At 46.7% G+C, this 24,545-nt stretch overlaps 1 protein-coding gene across 1 annotated transcript; it reads left to right on the forward strand.

Annotated features, from left to right (window-relative positions):
• Window positions 1-10,223: 10,223 nt before the first annotated feature.
• On the forward strand, window positions 10,224-15,294 carry LOC136641890 (uncharacterized). The gene is made up of 2 exons (XM_066617988.1): window positions 10,224-11,057; window positions 14,378-15,294. The coding sequence occupies exons 1-2, from the start codon at window positions 10,412-10,414 to the stop codon at window positions 14,887-14,889; spliced, it is 1,158 nt and encodes a 385-aa protein (XP_066474085.1). The 5' UTR covers window positions 10,224-10,411; the 3' UTR covers window positions 14,890-15,294.
• Window positions 15,295-24,545: the final 9,251 nt, after the last annotated feature.

Consider the following 24,545-nt stretch of genomic DNA (forward strand, 5'->3'; position numbering starts at 1 on the left):
TCTGCAGAAGCATGCATGGCCTCTGGGACACCAAGTGCCTCAGGAACAAAGTGCCAGGTAAGGCACTGCGAGTTTAGCCTCAGTGTGAAGGCAAGTGAACCTCTGAGTTTTTGGAGAAGGAGAGGAGGAGGAGGACGACAAGAAGGAGAAGGTAAGTGTACTCTTTCTAACTCTTTGTCTTTCTAACTCTTGTCTTCTAACCTTAAATCAACCTTGCAATTTAGCTTACCTTTCACTTAGCTTTCCCTAAGCTTTACCTAAGTTAGCAGCTAATCTAACCAGAGGGAGGGAGTTTAAGGTCCAGCAAGCTGGGGCACAGGAGCTAGGTGAGGGCAATAAAAATAAATACGTGAGTGAGTACATAGGTCTACTCTGAGCAGGAGCAGAGTCCTACTCATGAGTAAGGGTCCAAGGTACAGGCACTTGGAAAAGTAAATAAAACATAAGAGGATAAAGTAGAAAGCAAGTTTTTCTACTTTGTTTAAATCAACCCTATACTCAACCCAAGTTAAACTTAATCCAAGTTAGAACATAATCTAAAAGTTCAGTAAATTGGGTCACAGGATCTAGGTGAGAACAATAACTAGCTAAATAAATAAATAATTTAAATAAAGGTGCACACTTAATAAAAGCAGGAGGTATAATTTAGATAGGAAGCTAGAGCCCAAACTAAACAAAGAAGAGGGTGATAGGGGGAGAAAGTAAACTTGGTGTCTATTTTATAAATGGGGCAAAACAGGATTTAAACCTCTAGTGTGTAAATTCTGCCAAGCCCAAAAAACTCTTAAACCAGTGCAGTTTAAACTCAAATAAAAAGCAGCTTGAAGTTAAAAAACAGTCCAGCCTAAGAGAACTGAATTAGGAGGGTAAGAACCTAGGAAGGGCCCTTCCCAGTCAGCCAGGGCAATTTAGCTTAGCAGTCATAAACTTAGCAAATTAGCATATTGTCCTTTAGGAGGTGATAAGAGCCCCATTAGGCAAATCCAAGCACCCCATTCAGGAGCCTACAGAGTAGATTAGGCCCATCAGCAGGCTTTTCTCTTCCTAATCTTTTGTAATCTCACCTGGGAAGACCAGCCCCCTTTCAATCAGCAAGGAGGGAGGGAGGAGGAGCTAGCTAGGGGTATAAAGCTAGCGCCTGCCACTGCATGGGCCCTCTGCAGAAGCGCGTGTGGCCTCTGGGACACCCAGTGCCTTGGGAACAAAGTGCCAGGTAAGGCACCGCGAGTTTAGCCTCAGTGCGAGTTCAGCAGCAGGACGAGGACGCCAGGGCCCCAGACACTGTCCTTCTCTTCCCTTGAGAAGAGGGCAGCAAACCAGTGAAAGGTTTTTAAGTACACCTAAACAAACAAACAAACAAACAAACAACCAAACAAACAAACAAAACTATGCAGTCAGACAGCCAGCAGCAGGGTGGGAGCTATCCAGTGTTTTGCATTGAGTGCCACATGTATGACTATATGCCTCTGGGGCATAAGTCATGGGTGTGACCTTGGTGCAAGGAGCTCCAGGGACTCAGGGAACGGGTCCACTCCCTTGAAGCCTTGGTGGCCGACCTGGAGAAGCAGAGGCAGGCAGAGAAGGACCGTGGGGAGACTTCCGGGGACGATCAGGCTTTGTCCCAACCTCAGGCGTGCAGTTCCTCAGCTGCCCGGGTGGGAAGTCTTGGGGCTGGAGGACGTCATCCTGGAGAGGAGGGAAACAATCCCCTAGGGGGAACCCCTTCTCCAGGGGACGGGCCCGTATCCGAACACACTCAGGATACTCCTCGGCAGGAGGGGGGTCGGGGGCTTCTTGTAGTGGGGGATTCAATATTAGAAACATAGAGAGGGGGGTTTGCGACAGATGTGAGGACCGCATGGCGACTTGCCTGCCTGGTGCCAAGGTTGTGGACATCACTTCTCGTCTAGACAGGCTGGTGGACAGTGCTGGGAAGGAGGTAGCGGTTGTGGTGCATGTCGGCACCAACGATGTGGGGAAGTGTAGCCGGGAGGTCCTGGAGGCCAAATTTAGGCTTTTAGGCAGGAAGCTGAAAGCCAGGACCTCAAAGGTAGTGTTCTCTGAAGTGCTACCTGTTCCACGCGCAGGGCCAGCTAGGCAGGCGGAGATCAGGGGTCTCAATGCGTGGATGAGACGGTGGAGTAGGGAGGAGGGGTTTAGATTCGTTAGGCACTGGGGAATGTTTTGGGACAAGTGGGGCCTGTACAAGAGGGACAGGCTTCACTTGAACCAGAATGGAACCAGACTGCTGGCACATAACATTAAAAAGGTGGCAGAGCAGCTTTTAAACTGATCCCTGGGGGAAGGCCGACAGGAGCTGAGGGGCATCCGGTTCGGGACTCCTCATCCCTATGGGACAAGGATGGGGAGGCTTAGAGAACAACAAGGTAAAGGCAGAGTAGGAGAAGAAATTGGGAATGGTAGCGTGATGGGATGTGATAGACGGTTTGGCACAATAGAGGATGTGGGGACAAAGGAGCTAATAAGCAGCCCATCCTGGGGCATTCCATGTACAAATGCTCTTATGCAAATGCCCGAAGTCTCCAAACAAAGATGGGAGAACTGGAATGTCTGGTGACAAGGGAAAACATTGACATAGTGGGTATAACGGAAACCTGGTGGAATGCAGAGAATCAGTGGGATACCGCAATCCCGGGCTATAAACTCTACAGGAGGGACAGGGAGGGGCGTGTTGGAGGTGGGGTGGCCGTTTATGTTAAGGAAGGGATAGAATCCAGCAAAGTAGAGATTGAAGGCTGGTCCGACTCTACCATAGAATCTCTTTGGGTTAAATTATCAGGCCTCAGGAGTGATGTAATACTGGGGGTGTACTATCAGCCTCCAGACCAGAAATCGGAAGAGGACCTTGAAATGAGGAAACAGATCAGGGAGGTGACAAGGAGGGACAGGGTTGTAATCATGGGGGATTTCAATTATCCTCATATTGACTGGGTCAATTTGTGTTCCGATCACGAAAAGGAGACTGGATTCCTTAACATGCTAAATGACTGTGCCTTAGATCAGCTAGTCATGGAGCCCGGGCCCAAGATCAATAAGTCTTGGAGCCCAAGATCAAGAAGTCACCGGGCCCAGATGGCATCCACCCAAGAGTTATTAAGGAATTAAAGAATGAAGTTGCTGATCTCTTGACTAAAATATGCAACTTGTTCCTCAAAACGGCCACGGTGCCAGAAGATTGGAGGATAGCAAATGTCATACCAATCTTTAAAAAGTGAAAGAGGGGAGACCCGGGAAACTATAGGCCGGTCAGCCTAACATCTATACCGGGTAAGATGGTGGAATGCTTCATCAAAGATAGAATCTCAAAACACAGATGAACAGGTCTTGCTGATGGAGAATCAGCATGGCTTCTGTAAGGGTAACAGGCATGTGGATGCGGGAGAACCCGTGGACATTATATATCTGGACTTTCAGAAGGCGTTCGACACGGTCCCTCACCAAAGGCTACTGAAAAACTCCACAGTCAGAGAATTAGAGGGCAGGTCCTCTCCTGGATTGAGACCTGGTTGAAGACCAGGAAACAGAGAGTGGGTGTCAATGGGCAATTTTCACAATGGAGAGACGTGAAAAGTGGTGTGCCCCAAGGATCTGTCCTGGGACCGGTGCTCTTCAGCCTCTTCATAAATGACCTGGAGACAGGGTTGAGCAGTGAGGTGGCTAAGTTTGCAGACAACACCAAACTTTTCCGCATGGTGAAGACCAGAAGTGATTGTGAGGAGCTCCCATTCCAAACTGGCAGAATGGGCAGCAAAATGGCAGATGTGCTTCAATGTCAGTAAGTGTAAAGTCATGCACATTGGGGCAAAAAATCAAAACTTCACATATAGGCTGATGGGTTCTGAGCTGTCTGTGACAGATCAGGAGAAAGATCTTGGGGTGGTGGTGGACAGGTCGATGAAAGTGTCGACCCAATGTGCGACGGCAGTGAAGGAGGCCAATTCTATGCTTGGGATCATTAGGAAGGGTATTGAGAACAAAACGGCTAATATTATAATGCCATTGTACAAATCGATGGTAAGGCCACACCTGGAGTATTGTGTCCAGTTCTGGTTGCTGCATCTCAAAAAGGACATAGTGGAAATGGAAAAGGTGCCAAAGAGAGCGACTAAGATGATTACGGGGCTGGGGCACCTTCCTTACGAGGAAAGGCTGCAGTGTTTGGGCCTCTTCAGCCTAGAAAAGAGACGCCTGAGGGGGGACATGATTGAGACATACAAAATTATGCATGGGAAGGATAAAGTGGATAGAGAGATGCTCTTTACACTCTCACATAATACCAGAACCAGGGGACATCCACTAAAATTGAGTGTTGGGCGGGTTAGAAAGAAAATATTTCTTTACTCAGCGTGTGGTTGGTCTGTGGAACTCCTTGCCACAGGATGTGGTGCTGGCGTCTAGCCTAGACGCCTTTAAAAGGGGATTGGACAAGTTTCTGGAGGAAAAATCCATTATGGGGTACAAGCCATGATGTGTATGCGCAACCTCCTGATTTTAGAAATGGGCTATGTCAGAAGGCCAGATGCAAGGGAGGGCACCGGGATGAGGTCTCTTGTTATCTGGTGTGCTCCCTGGGGCATTTGGTGGGCTGCTGTGAGATGCAGGAAGCTGGACTAGATGGGCCTATGGCCTGATCCTGTGGGGCTGTTCTTATGTTCTTTTGTTCTTATGTGGCTTTTGGATTTGCTCAGAAATGCAAACCTTTGGGCTCACTGCAGCCACCAGAGGGCTCTGGCAGGCCAGGGAAGGAGTGGAGGATGTTCTGTAGAGGTTCTGCATTAGCTCTTTGCATCCACTGATACGTTGATCTTCTTGGGTCAGAGGGTTGTTCTATAATGTGCCTCTACTTGTGTGGGTCTGCTGTTGTCAATGATAGGAATTGCACCTTCTACCTGTGCCTGCTGAAAAGAGGGACTGATTTTCATTGGAACAAACTTCCTAGAACATCCCCTGATTCCACAACTATTAAATCCTCCAGAGCCAGCAACTTAGGAGGCTCAAATGAGTGAGATGTGAAGGAGGAGATGCTATTAGGAAAGCCCCCGGAAAGAAGGTTAGGGTTACTATTTCTTTTCTAGCTGGGCTGAAGTGTCTTTAACTGTTACATAAGAGGCAGAAATCCAACAGGTGAAACTTCATGTCCTTCTCTGTTGGATCTTCTCTGTGAATCTTCATGTCCTTCATGACCTTCTCTGTCCTTCTCATGTCCTTCATGTCCTTCTCTGTCCCCAAGCTGTTTCACTCCAATGCAGACCTGCTTATCCAGCTTGTTTTAAGAGACTGGATTACCCCACCACCACCACCACCACCACTTCCAGACAGGGTATAAATATGTCTGTAACTCCTGTTAGGCAAAAGTCCGAAAGGTAAGACCCATTCTCTCCTTCCTCACCCTAGCCACCCCTTCCAGCAGGTGTTCCACTCCACTGCTGACTTGCTCATCCACCTTGTTCAAAAAAAACTGGGTGAAACATTTTTTTTTTTAATCCAACAAAACTTGTGTTCTTTTCCAGTGGACTGGCTTTAGACATGCTTCTGCTCAAACTTTCCTCGTTGCTGCATTTTCTTGCTGGAAAAAGCTGCATCAGTTGAACAGTTGGTTGTCAAAGAGCTGTTAAAGGCCAAGGCACAGCCTGTTATGGGAAAAAAAAATATTAAAAATTTAAAAAAACACACTACCACCACCCTAAAAGCTAAAAAGTGAAACACAACAACAACCCTGCAGAGTTAAAACATGGAGAGGTTGGATCAGGACCACCTCTGGTCTGTTGTCTAGAAAAGAAGTCCCATCCCATCTGTTCTAGTGGCTGTCTGCTGGTGTTGCATCTTTTTAGATTGTGAGCCCTTTTGGGACAGGGAGCCATTTAGTTATTTGATTTTTCTCTGTAAACCGCTTTGTGAACTTTTAGTTGAAAAGCGGTATATAAATACTGTTAATAATAATAATAATAATCCCCCCCACTGCATGCAAGCATTGCAATGGGGGGCTACTGTAAATCATATCCCATGGGTAGAGGTGTTTGTTTCTGGCAAGGTAGGATTACAGCCTAAGTCTCACTGAACACAATGGGCTTACCCCTGAGTAAGGTAAATAACACTGTTTTCAAACACCTCTACCCATACCTCCATGCCATTTAAAAACAGCCTGCCCTGTCTAAAATTCACACCTTGTTTTTCCTCAGCATCTGTAAGGATGATGAGTAAAAACAGGGAGGGAAATTCTTAGCAAGAAGATCCCAAGACTGCGACTTCGCAGAGTTTGAAGCTGGCTATAATGGGGAGGACACCTGCATCAGCCTGCAGGGGAGGACACAGGGCCTGTCCCATTGGAGCTCAGGCAAATAGCCTGCTGATGAACTGCAACAAATAAGAGGATCAAGCAAATCATGCAGCAACAACAAACATAGGAAGGTCCAGAGAGCAGAAGATCCATCGGGGGAAAGAGCAAAGTCGTCTGGCAGAAATGATTACTCCCAAAATAATCAGATGGTGCCATGTTACCAGGGAGTAATGATACCATTTATTGTCTGGTTAATAAAGATTAGTATAATTGCCCCTCATGCTTGTACTGACTTAGTACTGCACTTGTGTACTTGCAGGAGAACAAAGCCCTCTTGCCCATCACCTGTTAGCAAAACGAAAAGCAAGAAATCGGTTTGAGGGTAGTGACATCTTGCCGAGCAAACTCTAGTACAGTGGCTCTCAAACTTTTTAGCACTGGGACCCACTTTTTAGTATGAGAATCTGTCAGGACCCACTGGAAGCGATGTCATTAACCTGGAAGTGATGTCACGGATGGAAGTGACATCATCAAGCGGGGAAATTTTTAACACACGCCATGCAACAAAATCAAATCTAATTAATTAAGGGCGCGATCCTGAGAGGTACTTGGGCGAAAGCAAGTCCCTTGCGCCAGCCCAGGAGTGTCGCAAAAGTGCCATAAAGCACTTTTGCGTCACTTGCAGGGGAGATAGGCTGGTGCATGGATGTGTGCCGGGCTGCTGGCCTCCGGCCTCCTCATGCCGTTGCAGGCCCCAGGGAGACACTGAGTTGCATCAGCTGATGCAACTCATGGGGGCCGTGGGGAGGGCTGGGAGGAGGTGGGAGGGAGGTGTTTCAGGTTGGGTGAGGGAGGGCGGCAGGCGTTCCTGGGGGTAGGCAGACAGGGAGTGGGAGGCGGAGCCAGGACTTGGCAGTCATGCTGGATCCTGACCCGTTCCTGGGCCGTCCAGGGCAGTCCTGGGCTGCTCGGATTTGCACCACCTCGTCAGATGGCACAGATTCAAGTAGATCCATCAAGGCTGCTGCAGCAAAACACGGGGTAAGGGGATACATTTCCCCTTACCCCAGGCTGGCCCGAAGTCAGCCCCAAACTTGTGCTGGATGCAGTGCAGATCCGCTGGCCTGCCTGTTTCCAGCTTAAGTTAGGATTAAGCTCTCAGTAAATTAGTTAGAAATTTATTTAAAATAAAGAAGCCTCCCAAGCAGTTGCTGATCAGTTTTTAAAAAATTCCCCAAGCATCCCAAAGTCATGCCTCAGTCATGCCTCCCTGCTCTAGTCATTCGTGGATCCTATCCACACTTACTCAGGAGTAAGCCCCATTGACTATCATTGTTAAAAGCATATCCTGTACATGATAGCCTGTTAAAAGTACAGATCTGTAATTTCCCCAAATGCAGTCACATGTCAAAGGAGCATCAAGTCTAATATATTAAAAATAAAATACGAATTGAAATGAATGGGAACCCACCTGAAATGGCTCACGACCCACCTAGTGGGTCCCAACCCACAGTTTGAGAAACACTGCTCTAATGGAACATTCTTACTGGCTCTTAGTCTGTGGAAAGGATCAGACAAAAAAACATTTGAAGAAAAAAGGTTGTATACACTTTATTTAAGCAGAAGTCTGATGGATGATGGATGATGGGTCAAGAACTGTTATTCTCAGAGGCCTGGTATCATCGCTGGAGAAAGGAAGTCTGCTCTGTGAGAGGACAAAAACCGACCATATCCCCAATCTCCCTTCAAATCAGAATTCAAATCAAAGCCCCAGACTTTGAGGGGGGGAAAAAAGATTCAGAGGCTGTAGTTATGTGCTCCTGCAGATGGTATTATCACTATTGCTGTACAGTCGCAGTGGAGCTCCTTTATGAGCACAATCCACCTTCACTCATCCCCCCCAAATACCGCCAGTGCATTCCCCATTTTTGGGGGTCACACAGGCAGGGCCTCCAAGAGGAATTCTATTAGGGGGTACAAAGTTTCTTTGGGGCCCCTTCCCAAAGAGTGAGGGGGTGAAACAGAGGGGGTGGGCAGCCCATCTGCAGCAGCTGTAGCCCTGCAGCTGTGTGTCTGAGCTCCCATCCACTCCTTCTTGATCAGCAGATCCACAAGCCAAAGAGCTCCTGGAGCAGGCCAGCTTCCTCTCAGATGTGACACTGTTAAGGACCGTCTGCATTCCTGGGCCTGGTGCATGTGGCTTCTGGCAGCAGTCGCTGCCATGTGCCATGTGCATCCCATGTGGGTAGCGAGTCTGGGTGAGATTGGAAAATGTAAGATCCCAGGAACTTTCTGGGCCCCTCCTTTGGCTCCTGGGCTCCCTTTCTGGGCTCGGGTACAAATTACCCCCTTTACCCCCCTCTCCTAGGCCCTGCACACAGGTGCATGCTGTGCATCTGAGGAGTAGACAATAGCAGGTTGGGTGGTTGGATTCATTAGAAGGTAGTTTCATTAGTTGGTAAGTAAGACCATAAATGAATATAAAAATAATGTGTAGCTATCAAATATTTTAATAATTTTTAAAAAAATCACTTTCACTGGTTTTGGTTTTTGCTCAACTTTATATTAAATAAACAGATAAAATATATTCACGTATTTGGTTATATGCTTTTGGAAAACATGAATACAGTCATATAAAAATGAAATAAAGCAGCAGCAACCAGCCAGGGACCCATCCCCAGCTACAGGCAGGGGTTGGACTAGATGACCTTTGAGGTCCCTTCCAATTCTAGAATTCTATGAAAATGCCCATTTTGACTTGTTCTGCCTGGTTCTGGATGAATTTTGGCTGAGAAGGGGTTTATAAAAGCAAGCTATTGGAATGATCTCAGGTCTAAAAACATGGTTTTCAAGTAGAGACATTTGTTCCAGGGTGACCAGATGTCATCACTGCAAAAGAGGACCAGGCACCCCCCCAATGTAGGACATCCAAGAAAAATGTAGGACACGACCAAATAAAATTTAAAAACACTTGTATACTGATTTCATGTGGTTAATTCAAACACTATATTATTAAATTTAAAACTCTATTACATAGAATTTATTAATTACAAGAAGGCTATGCGCTGCCTGCTCACAAGGAAAAGGAGGACATGTAAGTTCTTTTCCAGGACACAAGGCTTAAAAAAGAGGACTTCTGGTCACCCTGCCCTGTTGTTTTGCTTCCATTACGCCTGCGTATGGCCCATCCCAGGGTTTTTTTTCACCACTTTAAGCTGCAAAATTTTCAAGGTGCTTGAGAGCTTCTTCACTGGGGTGACCCCCATATTTTTTTTGTTGGCACCTCGATAAGCTCAGCCAACAGCAGGGGGAGAACCACGACCTCCCTTCCTGAAATGCAAACAGATCTCCAAGATCAACATTTGATTTTTCTTTATTTAAAAAAAAAATGATTAGGGGTTCTTTCTCCCTAAGGAAAGGGCCATAAGGAGGGTAGATCCCAGAGATCCACATGCTTGGAAAGGAGAGCAAGGAGAGACTGGGTGGGGGGGGGCAAAAGCTTTGGGAGCAGAAGCAGGATCTGGAAGCATTCAGAGGGAGATCTCCATGCTGTGATGGGGCAGAGGGTTCTTCTTCCTCCTCCTCCTCTTCCTCCTGGGCTTCCCTCTGTTTGCAAAGCACAGAGGACAAATCACTGCGGAGAGCCGGGGGGGGGGTGTGGGAGCCACGGCTCGGATGCCTTCCCCTTCCTGTCTGCAAAGGCAGGGTGGATCCATTCCTTGCAGTAGCCCATCTCCGCCTCCCAGTCCTGCCTATTGGTTCGCAGGGATGCTGCCTCCACCTTTCCCTGGATGGAGCCACTCCACGGGCTGATGGACGTGACGTTGCAGGCAGGGATTGGCCCTGTGCGGTGTCCTCAAGAACCTCTTCTAAGTCCCGAGCAAAGCTCCACCCACGACGTTACTACTGACTAACAATTGTTCATGTGAACACTCGCTGGTGCAAAAGATTCCATCTTGGCTTTCTCTTTGGGTCCTGCTGCTCTATGCAACCTCTGTGTGATTTACCTCCAGCTGTGGCTTCTAAAGCTTTGGGGGAAAGTTGGGCACTTTTGAAAGGCACTTAGGGGTTTGAAGTGGAGCAGTCCTCTGTGCCGATCAGGGCCAAGCAGAAATGCCACATACCCCTCGCCAGCGCTTGCAGCCTCGGGCCCCAGTTTGGTCAGAGACAGAAACCCGGGATTTTCTTGCTCTCTGGGGCGAATTGCTGATCCTAAGGTGGATTGAGAACCGGCCGCCCAACAGTGACATCTATGAGGACCTCTCGGCCCAAATGAGCGCCAGAGGTCACGAGCGCAACGCCTCACAATGTAGGAACAGAGCCCGGGATCTGAAGCGAAGTTATCGGAGGGCCAAGGACGCGCAAGCGTGCGCCGGAGCTGAGCCGGTCTCCTGCCGCTACTTTCGAGAACTGGATCAGATGTTTGGTGGCGAGATGGACGGCGTGGCCAATCGGAGCCTGGCCAACATGGACGGCTCCATCCGGGTTGTCGTGAAAACCGAGGAGGCCGAAGAAATGGAAGCCCAAGTCTCAGAAGAGGAGGGCAACCAAATGACCCCGCCGAACACCCTCTCGAGCATGGACCCTGACACGGACACTGAAACCGAACCAAATCTGGGGATCTCACGGGAACTGGTCGCCGCAGATCCAGAAGTGATTGAAACCACAATAGGGGACGAGTGTGTGGAAGACAAAACGGTGCCTTTGCGTGGACAACCAGTTGCTGGCCCCAGCGAAGATGGACACCATGCTGTTACTGGTGAGCATGTGTCCTGTCATTGTTTCTGTGGGTGCTCTCAGCTGCTTGGCCTTTGCATACAATTCAGGCCAAGCTGCTGTGGGACTCCCTGTCTGGGGTGTTGCTATGGTAGGTATCTCATCTTGAGTCATGGGAGAGGGGGCATGACCCTCATTTTCTCCTGGTTAGAGGCCCAGATGAGGTGTTCCATGGGAGAACGCTGCTGCCTGGAAACTGGAAGAGGAGCATGGCTAGGGCGCTATGTGAGCCGTCTCAGCCAGGAGTTCAGTGGGGAACTCTGTGGCTAGGTTCAGCCAATTTTAGTCAGAAGGTGGGTGGGAGGGGGCCTTTGTGAGGGGGATTCAGGGGGTGGGGATGGGGGAGGAGTTGAGTCAAGAGGCTACTAAGATTCCACATCCTGGCAGCCAATCAAGGTTAGTGCTCAACCAGCTTGGCTCCACCTTGGCAAGCGGATTGGGCTGCTAGACAGGCAGGCTGGCAGGGAAAGGAATGGCCAGAGGGAGGATGATGGGAAAGGCAGAGAAAATGGAGGAGGGGGGAAGTGGCAAGTGAGGATTGGGCTGATTGAGGAGTAAAAGCATCAGGAGAGGGGAAACTTCAGCAGCTCAAGCGTGTAGTGCAAAGATTGTAGGTGTTGCTGTAGGATATGGGCATTCCAGATTTCAGTGCTGGCACCAGATTGCTGGGGGTACCGAGGCAAAGCTCTCCTGTGGTGCACCACCCTCTACTACCAGTATTGTGGATTCAGGGGTCAGCCCGGCCAAGTGGGCCCTCAGCCAGTACCCAATCTGGTGCCAGCCCTGCCAAGCTGGTTCCCATTCTTAGATTCTCCTGTCACACACTGGCAGAGAAATAGGGTCAGTGGAGTCTGATGCTCAGGGGTACAGTTTCCACCCATGACTGGCAGAGTCACTGATTTTAGAGACTTTCCTTTATTGATTAATATCACCAATGGTATACTATAGTGAATAAGTCATGTCACCTATGGTGCTCTCCAGCACCACCAGTGAAATTAATGGCTGGTGTTACAGTTACTATAATGCTTGATCGCACAAACTCTTTCAGCTGAAGCAAATGAAGCTGGTAACATATCACGCTAGGTTTACCAGACTTTTTTTAAAAAAAAGATCTAGAAATAAATAATATTTCTTTCATATAATAGTAATATTAATAACCAGAAAAAGACCCTCAAGCATTTATCTCTCTATAGCAGTTGTTCCCAACCTTTACGAGACCGCGGACCATTGAGGCAAAAATTAGAATCATGGAACACATGCAAGCCCTCCACCCCACCCCAGCACACAAAAAATACAGTAAAATTTGTAATACAGGCAGCCTTCATCACCCACGGGGGTTCCAGAACCCCCGTGGATAAGGAAAACTGTGGGTATTTAAAACCTGCAGTCCCCCCCCCTTCAACTGGAGCTGAGCTTCGGTCCATCTGGAGGCTCTTCTGAAGCCCGCAAAGGCCACAAGCATCCACATACAACCTCTGTGGGCTTCAAAATGAAGCGGGGACTAGTTTAAAGGTGACTTCCAGTTTTCGGCAAAAACAGGAGGCCCCTTTAAATGGTTCCTGGCTACATTTTGAAACCTGCAGATGCACACAGCCTCTGCTGGCTTCAGAAGAGCCTCCAGGACTGAGAGGAGCACAACTCCCCTCACCTCCAGGTTGGCCCACATCACAGGTTATACAGGCCACTTGTAATTAGAAAAGATTTATTAGAGATTTATTATTTCTAGAGAAGATTTGTGGTTTGCTGCCAGGTGCAAACAGTCTGTTCTCCACCCTCTCTGGTGGTCCATGGGGGCTGTTCGTTCAGTGAGACACTGGAAGTGACCCAAAGCAATTTTTTAACCTGAGACCTTGCGGGCCACTTCTCAGGGTCTCGCGGACCACCTGTGGTCCCCGGACCATGAGTTGGGAACCAGTGCTCTATAGTTACACATACTTGCAAACTGCAGGAGCTCAGCTCAGGGTAATTAGCAGTTACAGTACGTGATTTTTAATAGCCTTAGGGCTTAAGGCAATTAGTTATCTGATCACCCTTTGGTGACCCACCAAAAATTTGGTTGCAACCCACTGGTGGGTCCTGACCCGCAGTTTGGGAACCACTGGTCTAGGGGACATATTTGAGACCCATTTGTTTGCGTCGGAAAAGCTGCTGCTGTCTGATTATTAGGGTCTCCTCAAATGCATGCGTCTATTTAGTTGTAAGTCTGAGGAGCTTCAAGGGGTGTCTCAGGCTGGGAAAATGGGAATAGGCCCTCTCCCTACCCCAGCCCTCCCCTAAGCTACCCCTACCACCTGCTGCAGCACATAGCTGGGTGAGCTACTGGGGCATGCATGGGCCGTCTAGCCATTTGTGCTGGTGGTCCCACAGCCCCCAAAATACAGCAGTCTAAAATAGGAACTATCAGCAATGCCTTAAACAATGGCTTGTGGTTTTTAACACAATTACGCTGACACAGAAGGAAGTTGATCCAGTGGAAGTTATTTGTTGTGCCCAAGGGCTATGTGGGGTATCGGTGAGTTGATTTAATGGAACTCCAGCGTGGCTAACTTTCTCTTCATTGAACCTTGTGTTTCTAGAGGAAAATCACAATGAATCATCTCTTTAACATGATCAATATAATTTTACTAATCAGTATGAAAGTAATTTTTTGGTAAGAAGCAGTGTTTGATTTTATTTTCAATATTCCCCCAAGTATCCAATTTTTCTATGTCAATTTTTGGAGGTTGTAGAAAGGGAAAACATCTGGTTTTTGCCCAGTTCGTTCCATTATTTCTGGGCCGTCATATTTCTAGCTAAAATCCCTCCTTTGAGAATCAAGGATGGTCAATTCAACCATGCCGTTTTCTTCCACCTCCACAAAATCCATTGCTAGCACAATATGACACAGAGAGAGAGAGAGTGTGTGTGCGTGTGTGTTATGAGACCTTCAGCTCTGCACAGAAATAGCAAATATCCAACGTGTGGCCCTTGTGAAACAATAACGTTTTTAGATGTTGGCATAGGAGGAGAAAAGAATAGAAAAGACAAAATGCCGGATTGTCTGGGCATAAGAGATTGGAACAAGAAGCTTAAGAGGAGGCAGGAGATTTGTATCAGAAAGGCTGTAGGGTGCAGAAACCCCTATCCCCCCCCCCCCAAGCCATCAAAACAAGAATAGCCATTGAATCCACGATAGTCTCAGCCACCTCCTGCATGCCGCCATCACCTATAGGTGTAGCAGCCAGCCAGCCAGAACACTGAGCTGCAGTGGTGAAAAACGTACCTGTAAATGGTGCTAACCAAACCTATCATTTGTCTCTGCAGGCCGAGGCAGGCGAGATAACCCCCTGGGACGCCCCCTGACAACAGCAGAGAGAATGGCATCCATGCGAGAGAGGAAGAGGCGGTCGCATGAAGAAATGATGCACGAGATCATGACTGACTACCGGAGGACCTGGGAGACCATGGAGGCCCTTCATGAGCGGGGCGAAATCAGCGCGGGGGAGTTTCGCGAGGCGATGCTGAGGGAAATGCTTCTGGACAGGGAGGCTCGGACACGGGAGGCCCAGCTAGACCGAGAATCCAGGGCTAGAGAGTCCCAGTTAGACAGGGAAGCAAGGGCCAAGGACAACCAACTGGAGAGGGAGATCAGGATTAAGGAGCTCAACATGATTGAGGCAGAGCTCCAGCACACCAGGGATATCCTTCATCCCATAGTTGATGCTGTGGTGTCTGTGGCAGAAGTCTTGCGTACGACAGGCAGTCTACTACAACAGTCTTGCCAGCAGCAACAAGGTGGAGGGGGAACCTGTTTGGAACTGGAGGATAGCAAATAATTCTTCTCTCCCCCCCCCCCCAATAGTATATATTTCCTGTGTTGGACAAAAAGGTGGATAATCAAGAGGGAGAGGTGAGAAAATGGCTCTTTCAGGAACTTTAGACACTAAAATTAAGTCACTTTCTTCAGGAGGATGTTTTCTCTTGTCTGGTAACAAGCTCAGCTGAATTTGCCTGCCTTCCACTGCCTCGGTTTCTCCTGCTCTTAGAAAAATAATGTCATTCTATGTGATTTTTTTTTAAAGCCTAGAACAGCACTCCCTGTTGCCTCAGATCTTCACTTTTTCTGCTGCCAAGTCAAGTTCCAGGGGTTTCAATATCTGTCTGGGGACTCTTCCCTGTGTGACCTTTTGTACCGAGAACACGTGCCAGCGTACAAAATACACTCAGATATTCTGAAAACAGACCTTGTGTGTATTTTATTCTCAGTTTGTCTTCCCTGAATAGTTACAACAAAGTGTTCATTCCTCTATGATGGGGGCAGGTGGAGGAGAGCTGCAACCTTCATGCCTTGCATGTAGGCTTCCATAGACATTTAGCTGAAAACAGGACAGGGTGTGCCTTTGAAGTTCTTCCTCAAGGCCATCCATGTTTTAAATTAGCTTAATTGAAAACCATTTCCACACATACAGCCTTTTATCAATTGCAATCCTGGCCCATGTGCCGCTTGGGGTCATGACAGCAGAATGCCACCTCCCCCAGGAGACAGCTGTTCCCAACTTACCGGTCACATCTTGAGCTTCGCGCAGCATTCTGCAGCCCTCCGAAAGCTTTCTGAGGCCTCTGGGGGGCCTTTAAACATTATTTCCAGTTTTTATCGGAAAACCAGAAGTGATGTTTGATGGCTTCTGGAGGCCTCAAAAGGCCTTCGGAGTGCTAGAGGACATCGCATGATGCCTCTTGGCCTTTAGAAGAGTTCTAGATGCTGGGAGGCAGCAGCTTTGTGGTGGTAGGGGGGCCGTGGACAGCAATGCCACCCTGTAGGTGTGGCACCCTGGGGCATTAGCTCCCCCTGACCCTCCACAGGTATGCCAGTGCCTCTTAATGTCAAGTGTACATTTGGTTTCTTTTCTCTATGATCTAACAAAGTATGAGAGAAGCTCATACCCATTTTCCACTGGCATGTATGAAAAGCACCTTGCATGTTAGATAATCCTGGCAGTTTGATTATGGCTTCTTGCCCATATCATTTAAATTGCAATTTGCCTTGGTTTGCAATCACATTACCTACCTACCTCCTTGCACCCACCCAAAAACATTTAATTTGTATATGTGGGAATGTGCAACATGCTCCAAGGAGACCCCCAGCTTAGGCCTTAAATTTCCCCTCTGGGTCCGCTCCTGGGCCTATGCTTGATTGTGAGGCTTGTGATTGTGTGCAAACATTGGGGACTGCAAGGTTCTCTGTGTCGAAAGAGTTGGTTCACTGGAAAGGCTTAGACTCAGTACTTGTCCCTAGGAGTGCCCATTCCAGGTCTCTTGGCTGACAAGTGTTGCCCTGGTGTTGAGATCAAGAACTGGATCCGGTGCTGGTCCTTTCACTTCAGCCTTCCACTTGTTTCGTGTGCTCCCTGAGGCATTTGATGGGCCTCTGAGAGATGCAGGAAGCTGGACTAAATGGGCATTTGGCCTGATTCAGTGGGGCTCTTCTTATGTCTGTCTTGGGAAATAAGGTCTGGTATCATAAGAACATAAGAACAGCCCCACTGGATCAGGCCATAGGCCCATCTAGTCCAGCTTCCTGTATCACTTACTCTGATCACTGTAACCTAGAAATATGACTTCAATGGTTCAGCTCAAACCATTTCTCATTTGGAACGTAGGTGTAAGCTTTGCATCTGAACACACTGATGTGCTTCATGTTGGGTCTGGATTGATGCCACAGTTTGAATGGGGTGCTGTCAATTACTTTTGATGGCAATTTGTTCTGTCAGTCAGTCACTGTCATTTTTGATTCACCCTAGTGCTTGTGGTGTAGACCAGCATCCAACAGCATACCTGAAAAATCTCAACTAGACTATGGTTCTCTCTGTTATTCCATTCGGTTCTGGAAAGTACAGCATGGTTGGCTGGTGTTCAATGCCTTGTTCCTTCAAATAGGCTTCTACTTCCTTCCCCATATATTCTCCACCCTTATGTGTGCAAAGAATTTGCATTCCCCAGGATCTAGATGTTGACTCCTTCCATGTATTCTTGCAGTTTGCTAAGCATCTCACTTTTCCGTTCCAGAAAGTAGGCAATGGTGTATCATTGATGAAAGGCAGCTGGTGTCTGTTCCCAACAGGGATGGGAGTCTTCATTGGTCCACATATGTTGCTGTGGATAATCTCCAAATGTCCTGGCCTTGTTCTGACTGTTCTGTGGAAGTGGTGCACATTTAACCTTCACCCACATACAACATGGGTTCATTTTCTGATTGTGAGGCAGAATGACTTCTTCAGGTCATTCGGTTAGATACTGCTTTGCAAATTCTTTCATAGGCCCAAATCCTAACCAACGTTCCAGAACTCAAATAGCTGTGCCAATAGGACATGTGCTGCACCCTGCAGTTGGGTGGTGCTTGCTTCCTGCAGTTGGGTGGACGCCTCCTCAAAGTAAGGGAATGTTTGTTCCCTTATCTCAGAGCTGCATTGCCCTTACTTCGGTGCTGGAAAGTTGGTTAGGATTACACCTATAGTCTCTGCAGACCTGAGTCCTAGGCACCTGTGCCACAGGTGGATGCAATTCCTGAATATAAGAACATAAGAAGAGCCTTGCTGGATCAGGCCAAATGCCCATCCAGTCCAGCTTCCTGTATCTTACAGCAGCCTACCAGATACTTCAGGGAGCACACACAAGACCACAAGATACTTCTATCTTGCTGCCATCTCCCTGCATCTAGCATTCTATATCCTGTGTTGAGCTTGAGTGCAGAGTCTAGCTTATTTACTCTGGTGCACAAGTTTATAGAGCTCACCTGCCATTTCTTTAGCTATAACCTCTGTTTGTTTCTTAATTTCACAATAGCTCCCTTGGTGCCACGGAGATGGGTTTTTCATCACCCTTCTCAGTGATACTCTCCAGTAGGGTGAGAACGGTTGGGAAGTTGGGGTTTAGAATGTGCTTTGAAATGGACGGATTCTTTCTGTCTGAAATGGGAATGATTTTCCTGTAAGAGCTAAATAGCATGTGGATGTGATCATCTTTGAAGTATTTGCAGAACAGCCTTGCGAGAATAAAACTGGCAGAAGACACCACAGAGGAGAAATACTGCTGGGAATAGATAGGGAGTCAGCCAGGATACACACCAGGTGGCCAAGATTAAGCAAAGCAACCTCAAGGACACAAATCAGGTACTAGTATCAAGTGATATGTCTGGCACCTGTGGAGGAGAGCAACCTGATGGTGGATGGGTGAGGCATGATTCAGAAGAATTTGGGATATTTGAGTGGACCACGTGGGTTTTGAGGATATAGGTAAGCAAGGTGAGCCCAGAGTTGTCTTCCTTGGATCCCAAGTGTAGCTGGAAGTTCTGCAGGATTGAACATTGATTTGCACCTTGGGAAATCTGAATATAGTTTTTTAGTAAGTTGCTTAGGTAGTCTTTTTTTTTGTTTTCTGCTACCTTTAAATATGCCTACAGGTGTTGCTACACAGGCAGACAACAACAAAACAGAAAAAGACGTCAAAGGAGAGGTCTAATATAAGTAGGAGACAGCAAACCCACAAGGTTTTAAACAAGCAGTAAACTCTTGTTTACACTGGGTGACATTGCTCATGTGCTGTTCCCTCTCCAGTATCACCTCATGCTCCCCAGTGCCGGCACATCATAAGAACATAAGAACAGCCCCACTGGATCAGGCCATAGGCCCATCTAGTCCAGCTTCCTGTATCTCACAGCGGCCCACCAAATGCCCCAGGGAGCACACCAGATAACAAGAGACCTCATCCTGGTGCCCTCCCTTGCATCTGGCATTCTGACATAGCCCATTTCTAAAATCAGGAGGTTGCACATACACATCATGGCTTGTAACCCGTAATGGATTTTTCCTCCAGAAACTTGTTCAGTCCCCTTTTAAAGGCATCCAGCACTGGTGACAAGCCAGGAGGAAACTGATGAAAAAGAGGAGTACAAGTCGCCAGGCCACAGGGGTGCTCTTTAAGATTCCCCATTTGCCAGATGGAGGAAAGGTGGATCCTGGGAAAAATCATCTGGGCCTAAGGAAACTTAAGGCTGGAGTCAAGCTCTGTAACTTTTTGGAGCATGTTACTGACTTAGAGGTACCCAAAATGCTGCTCCTGTGACCTGACTACCTCCTTGTAAGTTCTTGTGCATCTTTTGGGCAGGGCTTCCAGTGCCACAAAACTGGCATAAGGAGGTTATGTGCAATTTATGTGGGATGCAGCAGGGCCATACTTCTCAGGCATGGATTGCAGCCTCAGTCATGATGAATTTATATTGTATATGTGAACTACAATGTGCTCCAAAGCAGCAATTTTCAACTGGCGTGCCATGCCTAGAGGTGGGTGAAAACTGTGATAATGGAATAAAAACACATAACACCACTTTCTGCACTTCTCACTTTTGTAAAAAAAAAAACACACACACACACACAAAACAGAAAAACCCCAAAATCTGCAAAAAATTAAAACTGTTTTATTTGGTTTTTATTATTTAGTTGGGTGGGGGGGTAACATGGGTAATGACTGTGGCTTTATCTGTTAGCACTACACCACCTATATCACCTCCCTAGTACACTTTGGGAGCGATTATAATTTATAATTATAATGCAAGTTTTGAATAAAAACACATAACACTGCTTTCTGTACTTCCATCTTTGGAAAACACTGAAATCTGTGGAAAAAATAAAACTGTTTTCATCCACCTCTGACCATGGCACATTGGTGTGCCATAAATGGTACATAGATGTGCTGCAGGAGTTGGGGGCGAGGGTTATTTATTAATAGGGGTTGTGAACCCTCCCCCAGTAGCATGGTGTGCCTTGTCAATGGTCAAAAAACCAAAGGTGTGCCTTGACCATTACAGTACCTTGTCAGTGTGCTATGAGATGAAAAAGGTTGAAAACTGCTGTCCCAAAGGGTTCCCTTGTATCGGTAACGTTGACCCTTCCAGAAATCATCAGTGCATTTGAAATGGGGATACTGAAATGTACACGAGGCATTTAAGCTTTTCAGTGGGGCCAAAAAATATTTCTTTTCAGACAGGCCTTCTGAGGGCCCAGTCCTATCCAATTTTCCAGTGCTGGTGCTGCTGTGCCTATGGGGTATGCATATGCAGTACTTCCTGTGTTGAGGGTGCAGTTACAGAGGCCTCCTTAAGGTATGGGAACATTTGTTCCCTTACCCCAGGGCTGAATTGCAGTTGCACCAGTGCTGGAAAGTTGGATAGGATTGGGCTGTGAGTTTTTAAATACTGGATGTCCTGCACATTTTATGGCACTTTTTATTTCTGATTAGGTTTTACAAGCCTTGCCGTTCTATTATTTTATTAAGTGGTGTCCGCTGCCAGATTGTGCTTTATTTGGGATGTTTTCAGTATGATTGAAGGCTTTTACTGTTTAACCCATTTCTGCCCAGCCCACAGGTGTACACATTTGATCTCTGTTCCGTATATGCAACATTGGGTAGAAATCTTATGAATTGTACTGTTTTTAAGTGTTCTAATTTTTATTGCTCTGTGAGCCACTTTGGGCGCAGAGTTTTTAAGTGTTTTATTGCTCTGTGAGCCACTTTGGGGGAGAAAAAAAGTGGGGCACAAACCGAGTAAATAAAAAAATTTAAAATGTTCTTACAAGAAAGCGTGTGCCCAAGGTCAACAGTACCCAGCACAGCTATTGCGCAAACCATAGAAAAAGCCATTCCAGGTTGTCAATATATCCTTTGCTGGAACCGCATGATAAAACAGGGGTGTCAGACATAAGGCCCGGGGGGCCAGATGCGACCCATGGAAGCTTTTTATCCGGCCTTCGGCTGCTGTAAGGGCTTGCTTACAAGCGAGTATGTAAGCAAGCCCTTGCTATGAAGCGAGTATGACACCCCTGTGATAAAAGTTGTAGAATTCTGGAACTCAACACATGAAAAAAAGTCTGCTGATAAGAAAGTTTACACCAATGAATGTTCTTCAGTTTTTTTTTGAAGAGTTGTTGGCATTCCTGGGAGAATGGAAGATTAAGGCCCAAATCCTAACCTACTTTCCAGCACTGACACAGCTCTGCCAATGGGGCACATGCTGCATCTTGAGTTGGATGGCAGTCATGGAGGCCTCCTCCAGGTAAGGGAATGTTTGTTCCCTTGCCTTGGTGCTAGAAAGTTGGTTAGGATTGCACCCTAAGAGCACAATCCTATGCTTGTCTGCTCAGAAGTAAGTCCTGTCATTCATCTATGGGGCTCACTCTCAATAAAATGTGAATAGGATTGCAGGCTAAGTGGAGAGCAGTTTCCTCAATTTTTCATTTTCATCAGCAGCTGAGAACACTTAAATAAACCATGACAACAAATGCATCTGGAAATATTATGAGCTTGCTTGATGGCATTTAATGTATTTTAATACTATTAAAATTCCTATACAATCCATAGCATGGAATGGTATTATAGTAACCAAAATGTATTTTAATACTATTAATTCCTATACAATCCATAGCATGGAATGGTATTATAGTAACCAAAAAGAAGGTGAGGGGCCAGGTCCTATGGTGAATAGTTGAAAGAGCTTTGTATGTTTAACATGGAGAAGAAGAGACTAAGGGAAAGTACGGTAGCTGTCATCAAATATGTGAAGGACTATCACAAAGAAGGGGAGGACTTACTTGCTATGATTAGTGGTGTTTGTTGCCAGTGAGTAAGATAAGATTACAGCCCAAGTCTTACTGAACACAATGGGCTTGCCTCTGAGTAAATAACACCATTCTCAAACACCTCTAGCTATAGTTTCTGAAGGCAGGACTAGAATAAATGAGTTGGAACCACAGGGAAGTAGATTTAGGCTACAGACACAAGGAATTTCTTAAGTGTAGGAGCTGTCCAGCATTGGAGCAGTCTGCCTCATGAAATTGTGGGCTGTTGTGGGCTTGTTGCAGGTTTTCAAGCAGTGACTGAACAGCCACCTGTCAGGGAAGCGGTAGCAGTTGCCTACACGGAGCAGGGGGTTGGCCAAAATGACCTCCAAAGTTCCTTCTAACATCCAATGATTCTGTTCTTGCCTCCTAGTTTCCTATCCACCTCCCCTGTGGACCCAACTTTGGAAAAAATAAAAGTGACACCAGGAGTAATCAAAATGACAACTACTATAGGAAACAGAACACACTCAGCTGTGATTCAGGTGATGTGATCAAAAAGAAAAGAGATGCCAGAGCGGGGACATGATTGAGACATACAAAATTATGCAGGGGATGGACAGAGAGATGCTCTTTACACTCTCACATAACACCAGAACCAGGGGACATCCACTAAAAATGAGTGTTGGGAGATTTAGAACAGACAAAAGAAAATATTTCTTTACTCAGCGTGTGGTTGGTCTGTGGAATGCCTTGCCACAGGATGTGGTGATGGCGTCTGGCCTGGACGCCTTTAAAAGGGGATTGGACAAGTTTCTGGAGGAAAAATCCATTACGGGGTACAAGCCATAATGTGTATGTGCAACCTCCTTATTTTAGAAATGGGCTATTTCAGAATGCCAGATGCAAGGGAGGGCACCAGGATGAGGTCTCTTGTTATCTGGTGTGCTCCCTGGGGCACTTGGTGGGCTGCTGTGAGATACAGGAAGCTGGACTAGATGGGCCTATGGCCTGATCCAGTGGGGCTGTTCTTATGTTCTTATGTTCTTAAGGGCAAATGCCAAAATGCTAGACTAGTGATTTTCAATGTTTTTCTTTTCCTGGCACACTGATCTCTATGGTCTTCACCTCTTGTGATGTCACTTCTGGCTTTCAGGAGCCTTGTCCAGTTTCTGTGGCTCTGTTTCTAGAGCAACTATCTGTAGTAACAAATTGTCTGCCCCTCTTCCTCCACCAGCACTGCCTTGCAGAGGAAGAGGGACAGATAATTCATTACTACAGAAAGTTGCCCTAGAAACAGCTGCAGAACCCATAAGAGTTTTTCAGCAATTTTCAATGCTGTGCTCCACGCTCCCAAACTCTGGTACACCTGCAGACCTTTCGCAGTACACCCTAGAGCAGAGATAAAAACATAAGAAGACCCCACTGGATCAGGCCAAAGGCCCATCTAGTCCAGCTTCCTGTATCTCACAGTGGCCTACCAAATGCCCCAGGGAGCACACCAGATAACAAGAGACCTGCAAGGCTTCCTGGGAATTGTAGTTAAGAACATAAGAACAGCCCCACTGGATCAGGCCATAGGCCTATCTAGTCAAGCTTCCTGTATCTCACAGTGGCCCCACCAAATGCTTCAGGGATGTCAAACTTGTTTCATGCAGAGGACCAACGTTTGCATTCATGGTGCCTGCTGGGGGCTGGAAGTGACATCACTGAGCAGAAAGCGACATTATTAAATAAATGATGGCCAGAAATAAGCACTTTGCTCTCACAGAAAAGCTCATTAACTACAAATAACAGAAGAGAAAATGTGCAAATCTTGTTCATATTTTCAAGATATGAGAGTCTCCATATATCAACTTGGGAGAGTCCTGTTATAACGGGTGCTGAATGAATTGCTTCCAGGGGCCACATTTGACACCCCTGCCCTAGAGGGCTATCCTAGAGGATGTGATGATAGTGCAGTTTTAGACAGATGATTTATTCCAAAGTCACACCATATATAAAACACAAAAGGAGATGGTTCACATTGCCAAATCAGTAGCATGTGGTGCCATGCTCAGATGGCTCTAGCTAGAGGTGTTTGTTTCTGGTAAGATAGGATTGCAGGTGTGATCGTGGGGGGGGGGACTTTGGAGCAAAGCTGCAATCTTCTTCAGGTGCTGTTACATGCTCAGGCACTCAGCTGATGACATCTGTTGCTGCCTTGGGGTTACTGGCACAACCTTCAGCCTTCTGAGAAATTAATAGATGGCAAAGGTGTGCCGCTGAGAGACGCAAAGCATTGGTAAGCTTTCCACTCCTTGGATCTCAGATGTTTTGGTATTGTCTGTTTTCTTACACTTTTTGATGTAAAAAAAACTTGGTAACGCAAATATTGCTTTTTAAAAAAATGTCGGCTTAATATGAAGGACACACTGTCTCCTCCCTCCCCTGTATTGTGCTCAGTTCAAATGTCTGTCTCCTCCCTCCCCTGTATTGTGCTCAGTTCAAATGTTAAAGCAATGTTTGAGTAACCACACAATCCCATGCATGTCTATTCAAGAGTGAACCCCATATAAGTGTGTGCAGGATTGCCACCCCACTCTAGTCTATTCCACTTGGGTGTAAAAAAAATAAAATAGAAACTGCAGTTCTGCACATTTTCAAAGTGGGTGTCTCAACATTTTGCTGGCACAAAGCTGAAAATGATTCAATCTGGCCAAAAGCCCTGTCTGTAATTGCCCAATAAGCCAAGATTGGGCAAGGGAAGTCCTTGTGCTTATTGCGTAGTTGCTTGATGTAGATAACACCAATTGATAGTGGGCACTATTAAATAGGCAAAGTTGTTTTATCTGGTGAACATTTTCCTTATTAGTGCTAAATGTTGAAGACTGTTTAATGTG

Source organism: Tiliqua scincoides, chromosome 2, assembly GCF_035046505.1.
Source record: "Tiliqua scincoides isolate rTilSci1 chromosome 2, rTilSci1.hap2, whole genome shotgun sequence".
Classification (NCBI taxonomy): Eukaryota; Metazoa; Chordata; class Lepidosauria; order Squamata; family Scincidae; genus Tiliqua; species Tiliqua scincoides.